General features: G+C 45.9%; 2 protein-coding genes across 10 annotated transcripts in view; one reads left to right on the forward strand and one right to left on the reverse strand.

Annotated features, from left to right (window-relative positions):
- Window positions 1–21: 21 nt before the first annotated feature.
- EIF2B1 (eukaryotic translation initiation factor 2B subunit alpha) lies at window positions 22–12,464 on the reverse strand. Of its 3 annotated transcripts, XM_055358329.2 has the most exons (10): window positions 12,250–12,464; window positions 11,358–11,459; window positions 9,417–9,553; window positions 9,189–9,305; window positions 6,072–6,184; window positions 5,452–5,520; window positions 3,812–3,887; window positions 1,625–1,750; window positions 699–911; window positions 22–412 (listed from the first exon to the last, which is right to left on the reverse strand). In XM_055358329.2, the coding sequence occupies exons 1-9, from the start codon at window positions 12,260–12,262 to the stop codon at window positions 747–749; spliced, it is 918 nt and encodes a 305-aa protein (XP_055214304.1). In that variant the 5' UTR covers window positions 12,263–12,464; the 3' UTR covers window positions 22–412; window positions 699–746. The 3 variants fall into 3 exon arrangements, with proteins under 3 accessions (XP_055214304.1, XP_055214305.1, XP_018894012.1); XM_055358330.2 differs by lacking the exon at window positions 5,452–5,520; XM_019038467.3 differs by lacking the exon at window positions 5,452–5,520 and having other exon boundaries at window positions 22–911.
- The window catches only part of GTF2H3 (general transcription factor IIH subunit 3), a 28,813-nt gene continuing 26,795 nt past the window's right edge, over window positions 12,465–14,482 (forward strand). For 2 of the 7 annotated variants that reach the window (XR_010129446.1, XM_019038463.3), the window contains exon 1: window positions 12,470–12,576. Coding sequence is in view for 2 of the 7 variants with exons in the window: in XM_019038463.3 (XP_018894008.1) it covers window positions 12,564–12,576 (13 nt within the window). In the remaining 5 variants the exon portion in view is untranslated. Of the gene's footprint in view, window positions 12,577–14,482 lie in introns of all 7 variants that reach the window. The other 5 variants (XR_010129449.1, XM_004054105.5, XM_004054104.5 and 2 more) reach the window with 4 other exon arrangements.

A 14,482-nucleotide genomic window follows, 5' to 3' on the forward strand; every position in this document is an offset into this window, starting at 1 on the left:
TTGATGCAATACCACATCAGCGTCTTTCATAGAGTTTATTTGAAAAGATGCTGAATTTGTTCCCAAGTATAATTTTAAAAAGCTGTTTAGGACCCAAACATATTTAAACATCTCTTACACATACAGAATTTCAGTTTACAAATATTCCAGAAGGCATTTTCTTAAGCGGTGAACCATGCAGAATACTGTTGCTAAACGTCATTTCTGCCTTCCTCGTGTTCTCTTGGTAGTTTTTACTGTTTGGCTTGATCCTGCTGAGGAATGTGCTTACCACTGGAAGCCAGACGCAGATTCGGCAAGTGTTTCTTGCCTCTTACAAGGCACCGTGTGTAACGTCCTGACCAGCTGTTGGTTGTGGCAGAGGGGTGTGGCTGCTTTTCGCCTGCATCTCACGTGCTTTAGGCAGATCAGTCTGGAGTGCAGGGGAGGATGAAGACAGGTGGACTTGGGCTTATCTTTCATCAGTTAAGTAGCCAATTATCTAACTTGTATTTCTGGAAACTGAAAAGGAAAGTTTCTAGAAACCGTAAGAACAATTTAAGTTGGGATTTTAGAATAGCTGACACATTTTTAGATGGGACTGAAATGAGTAAGAAAGGTTCTCCAAGATGTATGATTTTAAGTCCTTACTCCATAAATCTTCATTAAACACATCTCAGTTTTGGCCTGACTCACTGGGGTGTCAAGCAGCTACTCACCCTGCCTCAACTACGTAAGCTGCACCTTGGCAGGAAAGGGCTCACAGGTTACAGATAGAGCTTGATGAGCTCATCGCTGACTGCTGAGGGTGTCAGCACGCCCAGGTCTGTAAACAGCAGAGTGATTAAGGAAGGGGCAGTGTAGTCGACCCACGGATGCTCCTCTTTGAGGTCTTGTCCAGTCTGCGCGACCTTGAGAGTATCTGCCTTATACTGAGGAGAGAAGTACACATTAGTCGGCACTGAATATTTAGTGCTCTGACCTGGTAGGGCCTTGGCGTGAGTGATCAGTGTGCTACTTCCTGAGACTGCTCTCTGAAAATGGGAGAAGCTAAGCTATGCAGGACACTAGAGAGGAGGGCAGAGTTGTGGCCATGAGCCAGATCATGGCAGTGTGCTGGCTGAGAGCTGTAGTGTAACAAACTTAAATCCCATGTCCCCTCATTCTCATGCCGGATTAACTTCTCCAGACCTCTCAAGGGAAGATCGAGTCACAATAGAGAGCTTGCAGCGTGCCAGGGACTGTGCTAAGATTATCTTAGAATCCTCATGACCCTGTCAGATACTGCTATGCCATTTTACAGACAAGAAAACCGGTTCAGAGGTTGAAATGAAAGGACTTGCCTCAACTCGCACAGTTTGTAAGTTGTGGTGATGGGAGCTGAGCTCAGTTAAGCCCAAAGCTGGGACTTACCCACCAGCTTCGGGCTTCCTCTCCACCCATCTATGGTGCTACTTAAAGAGACTGAAAGACTGAAATTCTAGGGACAAATGTGTGAGTCCAATCACCAATTTATCTTTGTATCCCAAGTGTTGGGGAAAGTAGCAATAGGAAGTGAAAAAATTACTGGAACATTCTTAGGACTACAATTTCCAAAGGTTTCTGTTTAGACTTTAGTACCCCTTCAAATATGTAAAACTCTTGCCTTAAACTTATCTGGGACGTCTTGCTGGTTTAGTGGAAAGAGCCGGACAAACTTGAAACTTTCTGCAACCACATAGAAAGGTTTGTTCTGTGCTTTGGCACACACAGCCATCTGGTTGGTTCCAATCTGGGAAGGCAGAAAATGGAATGGATGAGCTCTAGAGTGCATCTGAAGTAGAAGCCACAGAAAAGTGCCGGGCACAGTGGTGCATGCCTGTATTCCAGCATTTTGGGAGGCCGAGGTGGGTGGATCACCTGAACCGATGAGTTTGGGACCAGCCTGGGCAACACGGTGAGACCTCGTCTCAATTACAATAAAGGAACAATTAAAAAACAGCAACAGAAAGTTATGTATATAATATAGATATACATATATCTAATACATATGTTAGATATATCTAATTCTGACTTTGGAATCAAAAAAATAAATGTTTCTCAAAGGATATAGAAATAGCCACTAGAGGCTGGATGTGGTGGCTCACGCCTGTAATCCTAGCACTTTGGGAGGCCGAGGTGGGTGGATCACCTGAGGTCAGGAGTTTGAGACCAGCTGGCCAATATAGGGAAACCCCAGCTCTACTAAAAATACAAAAAATTAGCCGGGCATGGTGGGATGGGGGGGGTGCCTGTAATCCCAGCTGCTAGGGAGGCTGAGGCAGGAGACTCGCCTTGAACCCGGGCACTGGAGGTTGCAGTGAGCCAAGATTGTGCCATTGCACTCCAGCCTGGGCAGCAAGAGTGAAACTCCATCTCAAAAAATAAAAAAATTTAAAAAAACAAGTGTTGGCAAGGATGTAGAGAAATTGGAACCTTTGTGCTTTGCTAGTGACCTTTGTGCTTTGCTAGTGGGAATGTAAAGTAGTGCAGCTGCTGTGGAAAATCATTAGTTTCTGAAAGTTAAATATATAGTTACCATGTGACTCAACACTCTGCCTGCAGACCTCCGCCTCCCAGGTTCAAGCGATTCTCCTGCGTCAGCCTGCCAAGTAGCTGGGATTACAGGCACCCGCCACCATGCCCAGCTAATTTTTTTTTTTTTTTTGTAGATATGGGGTTTCACCATGTTGGCCAGGCTGGTCTCGAACTCCTGACCTCAGATGATCTACCTGCCTCAGCCTCCCAAAGTGCTGGGATTACAGGCGTGAGCTACCACGCCCGGCCTTATGTTACATATATTTTAACTAAAAAAAGCTTTCACGAAGCTTTTCTAAATTAAATAATGGAGAGAAATTGTAATAAATTGAGGTCAAATGTGCTCAATTAAAGTGAAAACAAATGACAGGCCAGCCACAGTGGCTCATGCCTGTAATCCTAGCACTTTGGGAAGTGGAAAGATTGCTTCAAGGCTAGGAGTTCAAGACTGCAGTAAGCTATGATCACTGTACTACACTACAGCCTGGGCAACAGAGTGAATGTGTCTCTATTTAAAAATATATATAATATTTATATATAAATACACATATTTTATACATACATACTTTATATGTAAATATATAAATAATATTTTAAAAATAAATATTTGTGTATATATATTTTATGTGTATATATATATATATATGCATACATAAATAAAACATACATATACACATAAATAAAGCAAAAACCAGACAAACCCCAATTCCAATTCAAGCCAATTTTGTATAAGTATAAATTACACTTTTTTTTTTTTTTACTGAGACAGGGTCTCACCATTGCCCAGGCTGGAATGCAGTAGTGTGATCATAACTTACTGCAACCTCAAATTCCTGGGCTCACGTGATACTCCTGCCTCAGCTTCCTGGGCAGCTGGAACTACAGGCAAGCACCACCACGCCCAGCTAATTTTTCTAATTTTTTGTAGAGACAGGGTTTCACTATGTTGCCCAGGCTGGTCTTGAACTCAAGGCCTCAAGTGATCCTCCCACCCTGGCCTCTCAAATTCCTAGGATTACAGGTATAAGGCATCACACCTGACCAAATTACATTGTCTTCATTTATGTAGATCAATCTAAAAAGAAAGATTTGACCGAAACTGGACTGCCCATTGCTATGACTTATGGGAAATGGGCAACAACTCAATACCATGATGAAGTCCTGAAGTGAAGCAGGATTAGAAGGAACCATAATCAACAACACTGCTGTGGTGTCCTAGGTCAGCAAGACACCTCCAAGTCTTGAGCAGGGAACTGGGGAGAACTGATGCTCTTACCTTGTTAATAATTCCTCCGTTTTCAACAACTCCTTCAGCACCAACTATGACAAGATCTGCTTTCTCCATGATGTAGCTAAGGGGAAAAAAAGCTTTTCATGCTTTATTTTCTTGGCTCTAACGAGCAGCATCATGATCTGCAAAGATCAATATTCCATTTCTATCAAGGTAAGTTCCTCCCATAACTACCTGTTTTTTTTAAAGCGCACTTAACACGCGATAGACCCCTGGCATTGTTACCAGGGGTGTTTTCTGGTCATGACCCTACAATGAGACATACACTTCACACTGCCGCCCGGCGCATGCACACGTACATATGTGTGTAAGTGAAGCAAGAATGTCCTGACAGCAGTCTTCCTTCCAAGTGTGGTATCCTCTACTTTCTGTTCTACTTCAGCATAAACCAAACAAAATTTTAAAATCTGATGAGATCTGAAGTTGGACAAAAGTGTTATGCAGTTTTAAAAATCTTTCTTTTTTTTTTTTAAGACCAGATCTCACTCTGTTGCCCAGGCTAGAGTGCAGCGGCATGATCTCAGCCCAAACCTCTACCTCTTAGGCTCAAGGGATCCTCCCATTTCAGCCTCCCAGGTAGCTGGGACCACAGCATATGCCACCATGCCCTAGAGATGGGGTTTTGCCATATTGCCCAGGCTGGTCTCCAACTCCTGAACTCTAGCGATCCACCTGCCTTAGGTATGAGCCACTGTGCCCAACCTTAAGAATCTTTCTGGTAGGATGAAGGCCAATTTAGTCTTTAAAATGAGCAATTAGTAGAATTCCTCAAAATCCTTACTTTTGAACACATTCCTAATTTCCTTAATCATCTATCTTGTTTTCATTCCAAGAGATCACTACTCTTGTTTTCTCTTGTGAAATACACTGACAATCCCAGGAACATGTGACTTGGCTTTGCAACACAAGCTGCATCTTCTAGGCGAGACAAAGCATCCCAGTATGCCACTGAGGACAGCCAGGTCTTCACAGAAATACAGACCCCTGATTACCCTCTGCTGATCCCAACTGACCTTTGTACTTTGCTCTTAAAATGCATTCGCACTGGCTGGGCGTGGTGGCTCACGCCTGTAATCCCAGCACTTTGGGAGGCCAAGGCGGGCAGATCACCTGAGTTCAGGAGTTCGAGACCAGCCTGGCCAACATGGTGAAACCCCATCTCTACTAAAAATATAAAAGAATTAACGTGGCATGGTGGCATGCGCCGGTAATCCCAGCTACTTGGGAGGCTGAGGCAGGAGAATCGCTTGAACCTGGGAGGTGGAGATTGCAGTGAACCGAGATCACGCCGTTGCACTCCAGCCTGGGCAACAGAGCAAGACTCCATCTCAAAAAAACAAAAAACAAACAAACAACAACAACAACAACAACAACAAACTCAACACTTACAGCCATAAAGCTATAGACACAACTCCTACTCTCCCCAACATCCTACAGCTCTGTCTTCTTTGTATGCTATCACAACCTCATAACAAGCTTGCTGGTTTAGGGCAGCTATTAATTAAGAAGTAGGATGCTACCTGGCGTGGCTTTATGAATGGGACTCAAACTTTCAATCTGAAAACCTGCTGTAAGCCAGCGTGGGGTGGGGGAGGTGATTATGGCTGGGGAAGATGGGCACTCACCCAACGGCAGCATCTAGCACCACAGTGACAGGGACGTTGAGGTGGCAGAGGGCTTTGGCCATTTTCTTACTGAAGATGACATTTTGAGAACGTTAGAGAAAGTACAAGACAGTACCACAGTGATGTATGTCACCTAATGTGGACAGTGGATGTTTGCTTGAAACTCACATTAATACTAATGGGTTAAGGGGAAGATCCCGATACTTTGGACTAAGGAAACAAGAATTTGAGTTCTTTAGAAAGAAGTATTTTTGGAAAACTATACTCTTAGACTCTGGGTAAGAGATGTAAATTCAGGAAAAAAGGAGGAAGTTTTGCTTTGATTATCGTCTAGAGAGAGGGAGAGATAAGTTACCTATTCCTTGATAAAAATCTTTCATCAATGCAATCTCTGCTCTTCCACGGAGTTAACTACTTAAGTGAAACCCCTAGATCATATACTGCGGCCTGCTGCAAATTCAGTGATTTTTCTTCCAAAGGCAGGAAAAGGCACAATGAAAGGCAGTGCTGACTGCTGGCAAGCTGGTGGCACATTCTGGTTCTGATCCTGTTGGACTGTAATCCGCAGTTTGCTCTGTAAAATTATGGCTGGGCACATAACTGAACAGAAAGGTACTTGCCCTGACAAATCAGGCTGTGACTCTGTGACGTATACACTAAATCGCTTCTTGGCCGCCACGGCTGCTTCCAGGACTCTCAGGACCACTCTGGAGTAGGCGTGAGTCAATATTGTCTGTGGACCAAGAAAGCTTCGTCAAAGGGGCAGGCTCCTTGCTGCTCACTCACACCCTCTGCGCTGCGGCACGTGTTCCCGACACCCTAAGCATCTCTGTACACTTTCTCACAAATCAACCACAACCACAAAGGAGACCTGATGGTACAGTTTCCATCCCATGTGCAAGCTAAAAAAGTTTCTGCCAGGTCTCACATCCCGTAGCAGGTGCAGAAATGGAACTCCCACACAGTGTTACCCAAAGGATACAAAAGCCTGGATAGCTGAAGGCTCCATGAGGTTCCCTTGGGTTGGTTTCCCTATTTCTAAGACATGGTTTGCACACTCAGGCCTACAGGAACCAGGTAGGTAGGAGAAGTCACTGCAGCAGGTTGGGTGAGGCCAGCAGCAAAGCGAAAAGGCTACAGAAGGCTGGGTGTGGTGGTTCACGCCTGTAATCCCAGCATTTTGGGAGGCCAAGGTGAGAGGACTGCCTGAGCCCAGGAGTTCAAAACCAGTCTGGGCAACTTGGCAAGACCCCATCTCTACAAAAAATAACAACAAAAAAAATTAGCTGGATGCAGTGGCATGTGCCTATAGTCCCAGCTACTTGGGAGGCCGAGGTGGGAGGATCACTTGAGCCTGGGAGGTTGAGGCTGCAGTGAGCCATAATCATGCCAGTGCACTCTAGTCTGGGCAACAGAGTGAGACTCTGTCTCAAAAAGAAAAGGCTAAGGAGGGCCAGGACTCCTCAGCCCCAGCTGTCGTCATGTGGCCCCAAGATTGCCAGACCAGGTGAGGTTTCAAAAATCCAATTTTGAAATGATGGCTAACTAATTTTTTTGAATTTATAAACACTGTTTGGGGTAATCACAACCTATCTGTGGCATGGATGCAATGTGTAGACACTTAGACATAATCTGTTTTCTTTTCTTTGTTGAGCCAAGGTCTTGCTCTGATGCCTAGGCTGGAGTGCAGTGCAGTGTTCATGGCTCACTGCAGCCTCGACATCCTGGGCTCAAACGATCCTCCCACCTCAGCCACCCCAGTAGCTGGGACTACAGATGTGCACCACTGTGACTAGCTAATTTATTTTATTTTTTGTAGAGACAGGGCCTCTCTCCCTATGTTGCTCAGGCTAGTGTTGAATTCCCGGCCTCAAGGGAACCTCTGGCTAGGATTACACACATAAGCCACCACAGTAGGCCCATAACCTCTTTTTTTTTTTTTTTTTGGTGAGACAGGATCTCACTCCAGTTGCCCAGGCTGAAGTGCAGTGGTATGATCTCAGCTCACTGCAGCCTCAACTTCCTGGGTTCAGGTGATTCTCCCACCTGAGCCTCCCAAGCAGCTGGGACCACAGGAGTGTGCCACCACGCCTGGCTAACTTTTTGTATTTTTAGTAGAGATGAAGTTTTGCCATGTTGCCCGGGCTGGTCTTGAACTCCTGGACTCAAGCAATCTGCGCGTCTTGGCTTTCCAAAGTGCTGGGATTACAGGCATGAGCCACCATGCCCAGCCTCCATAACCTCTTTTCTATGGAAGAGTGCAGAAGACAGAATAAGACAAGGGGGCAGAACCGGCTCTCTAGCTCCTTTCTGGGTCTCACCTGAGAACCCGTTAGGAAGGGAGGTTCATGGACCCTAGCCCAAACCCACTGAATCCCAATCTGCATTTAATAAGACCCCAGCTGACTCCTCTGCATGTGCAAATCTGAGCAGCTCTGCTATAAATTTTGTCTAAATCAGTCCTGAGTAGGTGACTGCAGGTAAAGTACACACATACCACACTACACTAGAGCAAACGAAACCCACACAATACTGACGGCACAGCAGGTCTGTGGAAGGAGAAGGCCCCAGCGAGAGAAAGTCACAACCTTGCCTCCACCTGCCCAAAAAAGGCTTCGTTTGCAACTGGCTTTTCTACAAGTTTCACTCACATCTATTATGCCATTTATTTAATAACATACTTCAAAGGTTGGGAAGGGGCTAATAAAATGGAGGACAAGATTTAAGAGTCAAAATGCAAGTAAATGATTTTATGATCAGGGGAGGCCTAGGTGGCAAAAGGACGTATGCTGGTGGGAGGGGCATTACGATAGTTTCATTGCACCTTTACTGGAAGATGGTTCAACTTGCACCTCCTGTCTTTCCTCACTTATAAACACTGCATGGCTTTACATCTCTGTAATTGCATCTAAAATGAAGTTAAAAAGAAAATTTCCCTCAATTTCCCTCTATTGCTAACCTTCACTAAGAAAGTCCTCAGTGTTAACCAGTGACAAGAGCTGTTCTGTTAATTCAGATTTACTACACATACAATCATAAAAATACTTCTTTAGTAAAACACTGTATTAAATCAAGAATCAGGGACAGGTGCGGTGGCTCACGCCTGTAATCCCAGCACTTTGGGAGGCCGAGGCAGGCGGATCATGGGGTCAGGAGATCGAGACCATCCTGGCTAACACAGTGAAACCCCGTCTCTACTAAAAATAAAAAAAATTAGCTGGGCTTGGTGGTGGGCACCTGTAGTCCCAGCTACTCGGGAGGCTGAGGCAGGAGAATGGTGTGAACCCAGGAGGCGGAGCTTGCAGTGAGCTGAGATCGCGCCGTTGCACTCCGGCCTGGGTGACAGAGCAAGACTCCATCTCAAAAAATAAATAAATAAATAAAATAAATCAAGAATCACACGTGCTGTCCCACTGTCCCTCTCTGCCTGTTTACAACGACAACCGTCTCTAATAACAAGACCTACATTCATGCAGCACTTACTAAGTGCCAGGCACAATACCAAGCCCTCACACCGCTTGCCCCTTACATGTCCTGCCTCATTTAATCCTCACAACAACCCAAGGAGGTAGGTACTATTGTCACCCTTATTTAACAGATGAGAAAGCTGCACAGAGAGGTTAAGTTACTTGTTCAAGTCTCCACAGCAAGTGAGTGGCAGAGCCCGGATTTTACCCCAGGCAGTCGGACTCGAAACCCTTGCTCCTCCTTACCACACATGATGATTATCCACTCACCGCTCCATCTTTGATGAAAGTATGGCACAGATCTGCAATTTTGTTTCTTGACAGTGATATTCTCCTGAGAAAAAGTTCTCCCCGCTCAATCATGATCTTTTTACATTTGGAGTAATCCTAGGAAGAAAAGAGCAAACTGAGGGGACAGGGAAGATCCAGTTAATGCTGAGAATGTCTGTCACTAAACAGAGAAGTAGAAAGGTAACCTCAGGGAGAACAGGCACTTACAGAGTATTCCAGGGAGGCAAGACTGATGAAGCGGAGGAAGAGCTCCCCACCAGAGGACACTGCCACAGAGGAGTCCACACCACACAGGGTTTCTATGGCACTGGTGAGATTCGCCCTCAGACCCTGGATTGTCTCCCCTGGAATGATCCAACAAGGAACGTGATATTCACATTAGGGCCACAGCCCCGACCTGTATCTTCAATTCATTCATTCATTCAATGAGTATTTACTAGGTACATACTATATACCAGGCACTGTTCTAGATGCTAGGGATACATCAGTGAACAAGACAGGTAGGGTTCTGCTCTGATGGAGTTTTGATTGCAATAGAGTAAGCGGATAGTAAACAAGCACACATAGAAATACAGCTGGGTGGCTGGGCATGGTGGCTCACGCCTGTAATCTCAGCACTTTGGGAGGCTGAGGCATGGAAAGACATTAAGTAGCAGCGGCAGATGAGGTCTGCAAGGTGGTATGGGTGAGGCTAAGGTCGTTTGGATGTTATTTTAAGAACAATGGGAAGACACTAGAGGTTGCCTTAAAGACATGTGTCTCTAGGCCAGCCCTTCAGATTAAAGGCTGCATTGTTATTCTGCTTATACAAGATTTCATGCTATACCCAGATGCTTACATTTAGGGTGCTGAATTAGGGGATCACAATAAATAATACTAATACCAGAATTTATTCTGGAATATTCCCTGTAGCATCTGTACAGAATCTGGCACAAGGTGGAGGCCTAATAAACACTTATAAAGCTGAACTGCTACTGAAATTTATGCATCATGGTTAACACAATATAACATAGTCACTCTTGATTCAAAGTATGTTTCACTTATGAAAGGGATCCTTTTCATGACAACGTAAGAGCTCTCTCCAGATTGAAAGGTCTGAAATGAAGGCAGAAGCTGAGCTTGGAGCTGTATTACTACTTTATGCAGGCAAACATGCATCTCTCACTTTCTACATTTCTAAGAGTCATTAGAAGACTTTCCTGTCCGAACATGGTGGCTCACGCCTGTAATCTCAGCACTTTGGGAGGGCGAGGTGGATGGATCACCTGAGGCTAGGAGTTTAAGACCACTGTGGCCAACATGGTGAAACCCTGTCTCTACTAAAAATAAAAAAATTTGGCCGGGCCCGGTGGCTCACGCCTGTAATCCCAGCACTTTGGGAGGCCGAGGTGGGCGGATCACGAGGTCAGGAGATCGAGACCATCCTGGCTAACACAGTGAAACCCTGTCTCTACTAAAAATACAAAAAATTAGCTAGGCATGGTGGCGGGCGCCTGTAGTCCCAGCTACCTGGAGGCTGAGGCAGGAGAATGGCATGAACCTGGGAAGTGGAGCCTGCTGTGAGCCAAGATGGCACCACTGCACTCCAGCCTGGGTGACAGAGCGAGACTCCGTCTCAAAAAAAAAAAAAAAAATTTTGCCAGGCCTGGTGGTGCATGCCTGTAATCCCAGCTACTCAGAAGGCTGAGGCAGGAAAATCGCTTGAACTTGAGAGGCAGAGGTTGCAGTGAGCCGAGATTGTACCATTGCACTCCAGCCTGGGAGACAAGAGCAAAACTCTGTCTCAAAAAAAACAAAAGGCCGGGCACAGTGGCTCACGCCTGTAATCCCAGCACTTTGGGAGGCCAAGGTGGGCAGATTGCCTAAGCTCAGGAGTTCGAGACCAGCCTGGGTAACATGGTGAAACCCTGTCTCTAAAATACAAAAAAATTAGCCGGACAAGGTGGTGCACACCTATAATCCCAGCTACTCAGGAGGCCGAGGCAGGAGAATTGCATGAACCCAGGAGGCGGAGGTTGCAGTGAGCCAAGATCTCGCCACTGCACTCCAGCCTGGGCAACAGAGTGAGGCTCCGTCTCTTTAAAAAAAAAAAAAAAAAAAAAAGACTTTCCTAAGTCCCAGAGTGTTAACAGATGACTCTCTATATACCTTTATCTCTCTTCAAGAACTCCAGCAACGTCCGGATGGCAGCCACTGCTGAGGCCATGTCAGGATCTTCTTTCATCTGAGACTTAAAGTATTCAATTAACTCTGGAAAAAGGGAAAAAAGTGATTCATCTAATTCATTTAGCAGCCTATAAGGCAAGAGAGCTTGTTAATGACTGTTGACTTTAAGAAGCAAACAATTTAAAAAATACTTTCTTTTTAGGGTATTTGGTTTCAGGGATGCAATAAATGTTGATGGGAAGAGAGAAAATACCACTTTGCTGTTTGCAAGAGCTCTTTTTTATTTTGAAAAAGCTACTGGTGTGCAAGGCCTAAAAATTAAGCCCGAGTAAATGATGATGAAAAGTCATTCTCTCTTCAGCATCTTTGGTCCTAAAATCTGAGAGGATCCCAGAGTCACCCATCTTGCCAATTTCTCCTGCACCCCTCCAGACAGTCTATGCTAATACATGTCTATTCACATACACATATATGTTACAAATATTATACATGGAGTTCCACCCACTCCCCTTTATTTCTTTACATGAAAAGTGTATTAGTTTGCCCTTGTTTTTCACTTAATAACCATACTAGATGAGCACATCAAATATGCCTTATTCATTCTAATTTTAATGACAGATCCAACAAGGCAGGAAGGAGACTGGCACTGGGAAGGAGCGTATGTGTGGGAAGGATGCCTGCAGATACTGCCAGGGCGCATCCCTGAAAACAAGAGCAGCGCGAGGGATTTAGTTGTGACTCTGGAAACACAACCAGGGGAGCAGCCTGAAATTCAAAAGAAATCTCTTCGGGAGCTCAGCCTGGATGTGAGAGGTTGGGGGGACCCCTGAACGGCGCTGCTGTAGCCTAGCAGCCCTGGCCTGTCTTGATTTACCCTTGTCGTCCATGGCGTCCTCCTGCTGCGGAGCCCCAGGGGACCCGAGCCGCCCGCGCTGTCTTGAACGGGTCCGCCGGCCGCGCCGCCTGCGAGCCAGTCTGACAGCGCGCTGCACACCTCCGCACCCCACTTCCGGCGCACTTCCGTACCCCTCTTCCGGCGCACCCCCGCACTCCACTTCCGCAGATTAGGGGGCTGACACGAGTCAAAGTACCTTGTGCGTCACTTGGCGGCGCCGGACGTTGGGCTGCGCAGGATTTGCGACGCTCCCCTGACCACCACTTGCTCTGCGCTGAGGTGCTGGGACAGCCATGGTTTCAGACGGTGAGGATCCTGCAGGGCGGGACTTCGACTCCGGGGCTCAGCGGTCTCGGTCCGGCTACGACTGGCCAGATGGAATGTGTCTTTTGGGCTGGATAGAATCCGTTTGGTCTTTAGAGGAGTAGCCAAGGCATTCAGTCATTCATTCAGTAAATAGTTTTGGATCGCCTCCTGTGTACAGGCATTATTTTCTGGATTTTAGCAGAGATCGTGACAGACAGGGGCCTTAGTGGAGGTTACAGTCTAGTGGGTGAAACAGATGACAATAAATAAAAATAATTCCGGCCGGGTCGCACCCCGGTGGATTAGGCCTGTAATCCCAGCACTTTGGGAGGCCGAGGCGGGAGAATCGCTTGAAGCCGGGAGTTCGAGACCTGCCTGGGCAACACAGCCAGACCCCATCTCTACAAAAAAAATGAAATATTAGCCGGGCGTGGTAGCGCGTGTCTGTGGTCCCAGCTACTCGGGAGGCTGAGGCGGGAGAATCACTTGAGCCCAGGAATTCGAGGCTTCAGTGAGCTATTATGGCAGTACTGCACCCAGCATGGCCGACAGGGCATGACCTCGTCAATAAAAAATTTAAAAATAAATTATTTTTCAAAGGATAAAAAGAGCTATGAAGATGATGTAATAGTACGGTCCTAGTTACAATAGTACATTGTGACTAGGATTGAGGAGGAGCTGTTTTAGATAGGGGCCTAGGAAAAGTGCAGGATATTGAAACCGACTTCAATGATTGTGTGAAGTTCTGGGGGAGGTGCACTTTAAGTGCATGGGCCCTGTGGCAGATTGAGCCACCAAGTTACACTGAGAAGGGAGAAATGGAGAGCTTGCGGGTGGTGGGGAGACTCATTCATACATTAAACTACCACATAGAGTCAGATGTCTTGAAGAAAAAGGAGGCTAGAGGGATGAGATCAGAGAACCAGCCAGTTTCAGGTCATGCAGGGCCTTATTGGCCGTGATAGAGAAGTTGACCTTTATTTTTAGGTGCAATACAAAGACATTGTAGAGTTTTAAGCCAGAAAGTGTTATGATCTGGTTTGCAATTTTAAAAGATCACTGTGGCTGTTGTGTGGAAAATGGACAGTGGGGAGCAAGAATAGAGATAGGGGAGTCCTTTCAGGAACTGTAATAATTGTCCATCCTCTCTTAATTGATGTGAAACCATACCACAACCCTGTGAGGGAGGCAGGCCTGGCATTGCTCCTGTCTACAAATGAGGTAGCAAACTAAAGAAGGAAATTCACAGGGACATTGCATGTGTATAGATGCACACCTTTCTTTACAGGCAACGCTTTTTCTGTCTGGCAGACACAGTTGTATTAAGTGCTTCTGTCCTAGGTGCTTTGTTGTGTGATTTACACATTTTTTTGTTTTGTTTTTCTATTAAAAAAAAAAGTGGCTGGGCACAGCGGCTCACGCCTGTAATCCCAGCATTTTGGAAGGCCAAGGTGGGTGGATCACTTGAGGTCGGGAGTTCGAGACCAGCCTGGCCAACATGGCGAAACCCCGTCTCTGCTCAAAATACAAAAAAATTAGCCGGACAAGGTGGTGCACACCTATAATCCCAGCTACTCAGGAGGCTGAGGCAGGAAAATTGCTTGAACCCAGGAGGCGGAGGTTGCAGTGAGCCAAGATCGTGCCACTGCACTCCAGCTTGGGCGACAGAGCAAGACTCCGTCGCAAAAAAAAAAAAAAAAAAAAAGTAGAGATAAGGTCTCACTATTTTGCCCAGGCTGGTCTCAAACTCCTGGGCTGAAGCAATCTTCCTGCCTCGACCTCCCAAAGTGTTGGGATTACAGGCGTGAGCCACTACACCAGTCCTGATTTACACACATTATTTTATTCTAGGGTTAGCAAATTCCATCATTTTTTAAGAAGTCCATTTTTTAAGAAGTCATTTTTT

This window comes from Gorilla gorilla, chromosome 10, assembly GCF_029281585.2.
Source record: "Gorilla gorilla gorilla isolate KB3781 chromosome 10, NHGRI_mGorGor1-v2.1_pri, whole genome shotgun sequence".
In the NCBI taxonomy this organism is placed as follows: domain Eukaryota; kingdom Metazoa; phylum Chordata; class Mammalia; order Primates; family Hominidae; genus Gorilla; species Gorilla gorilla.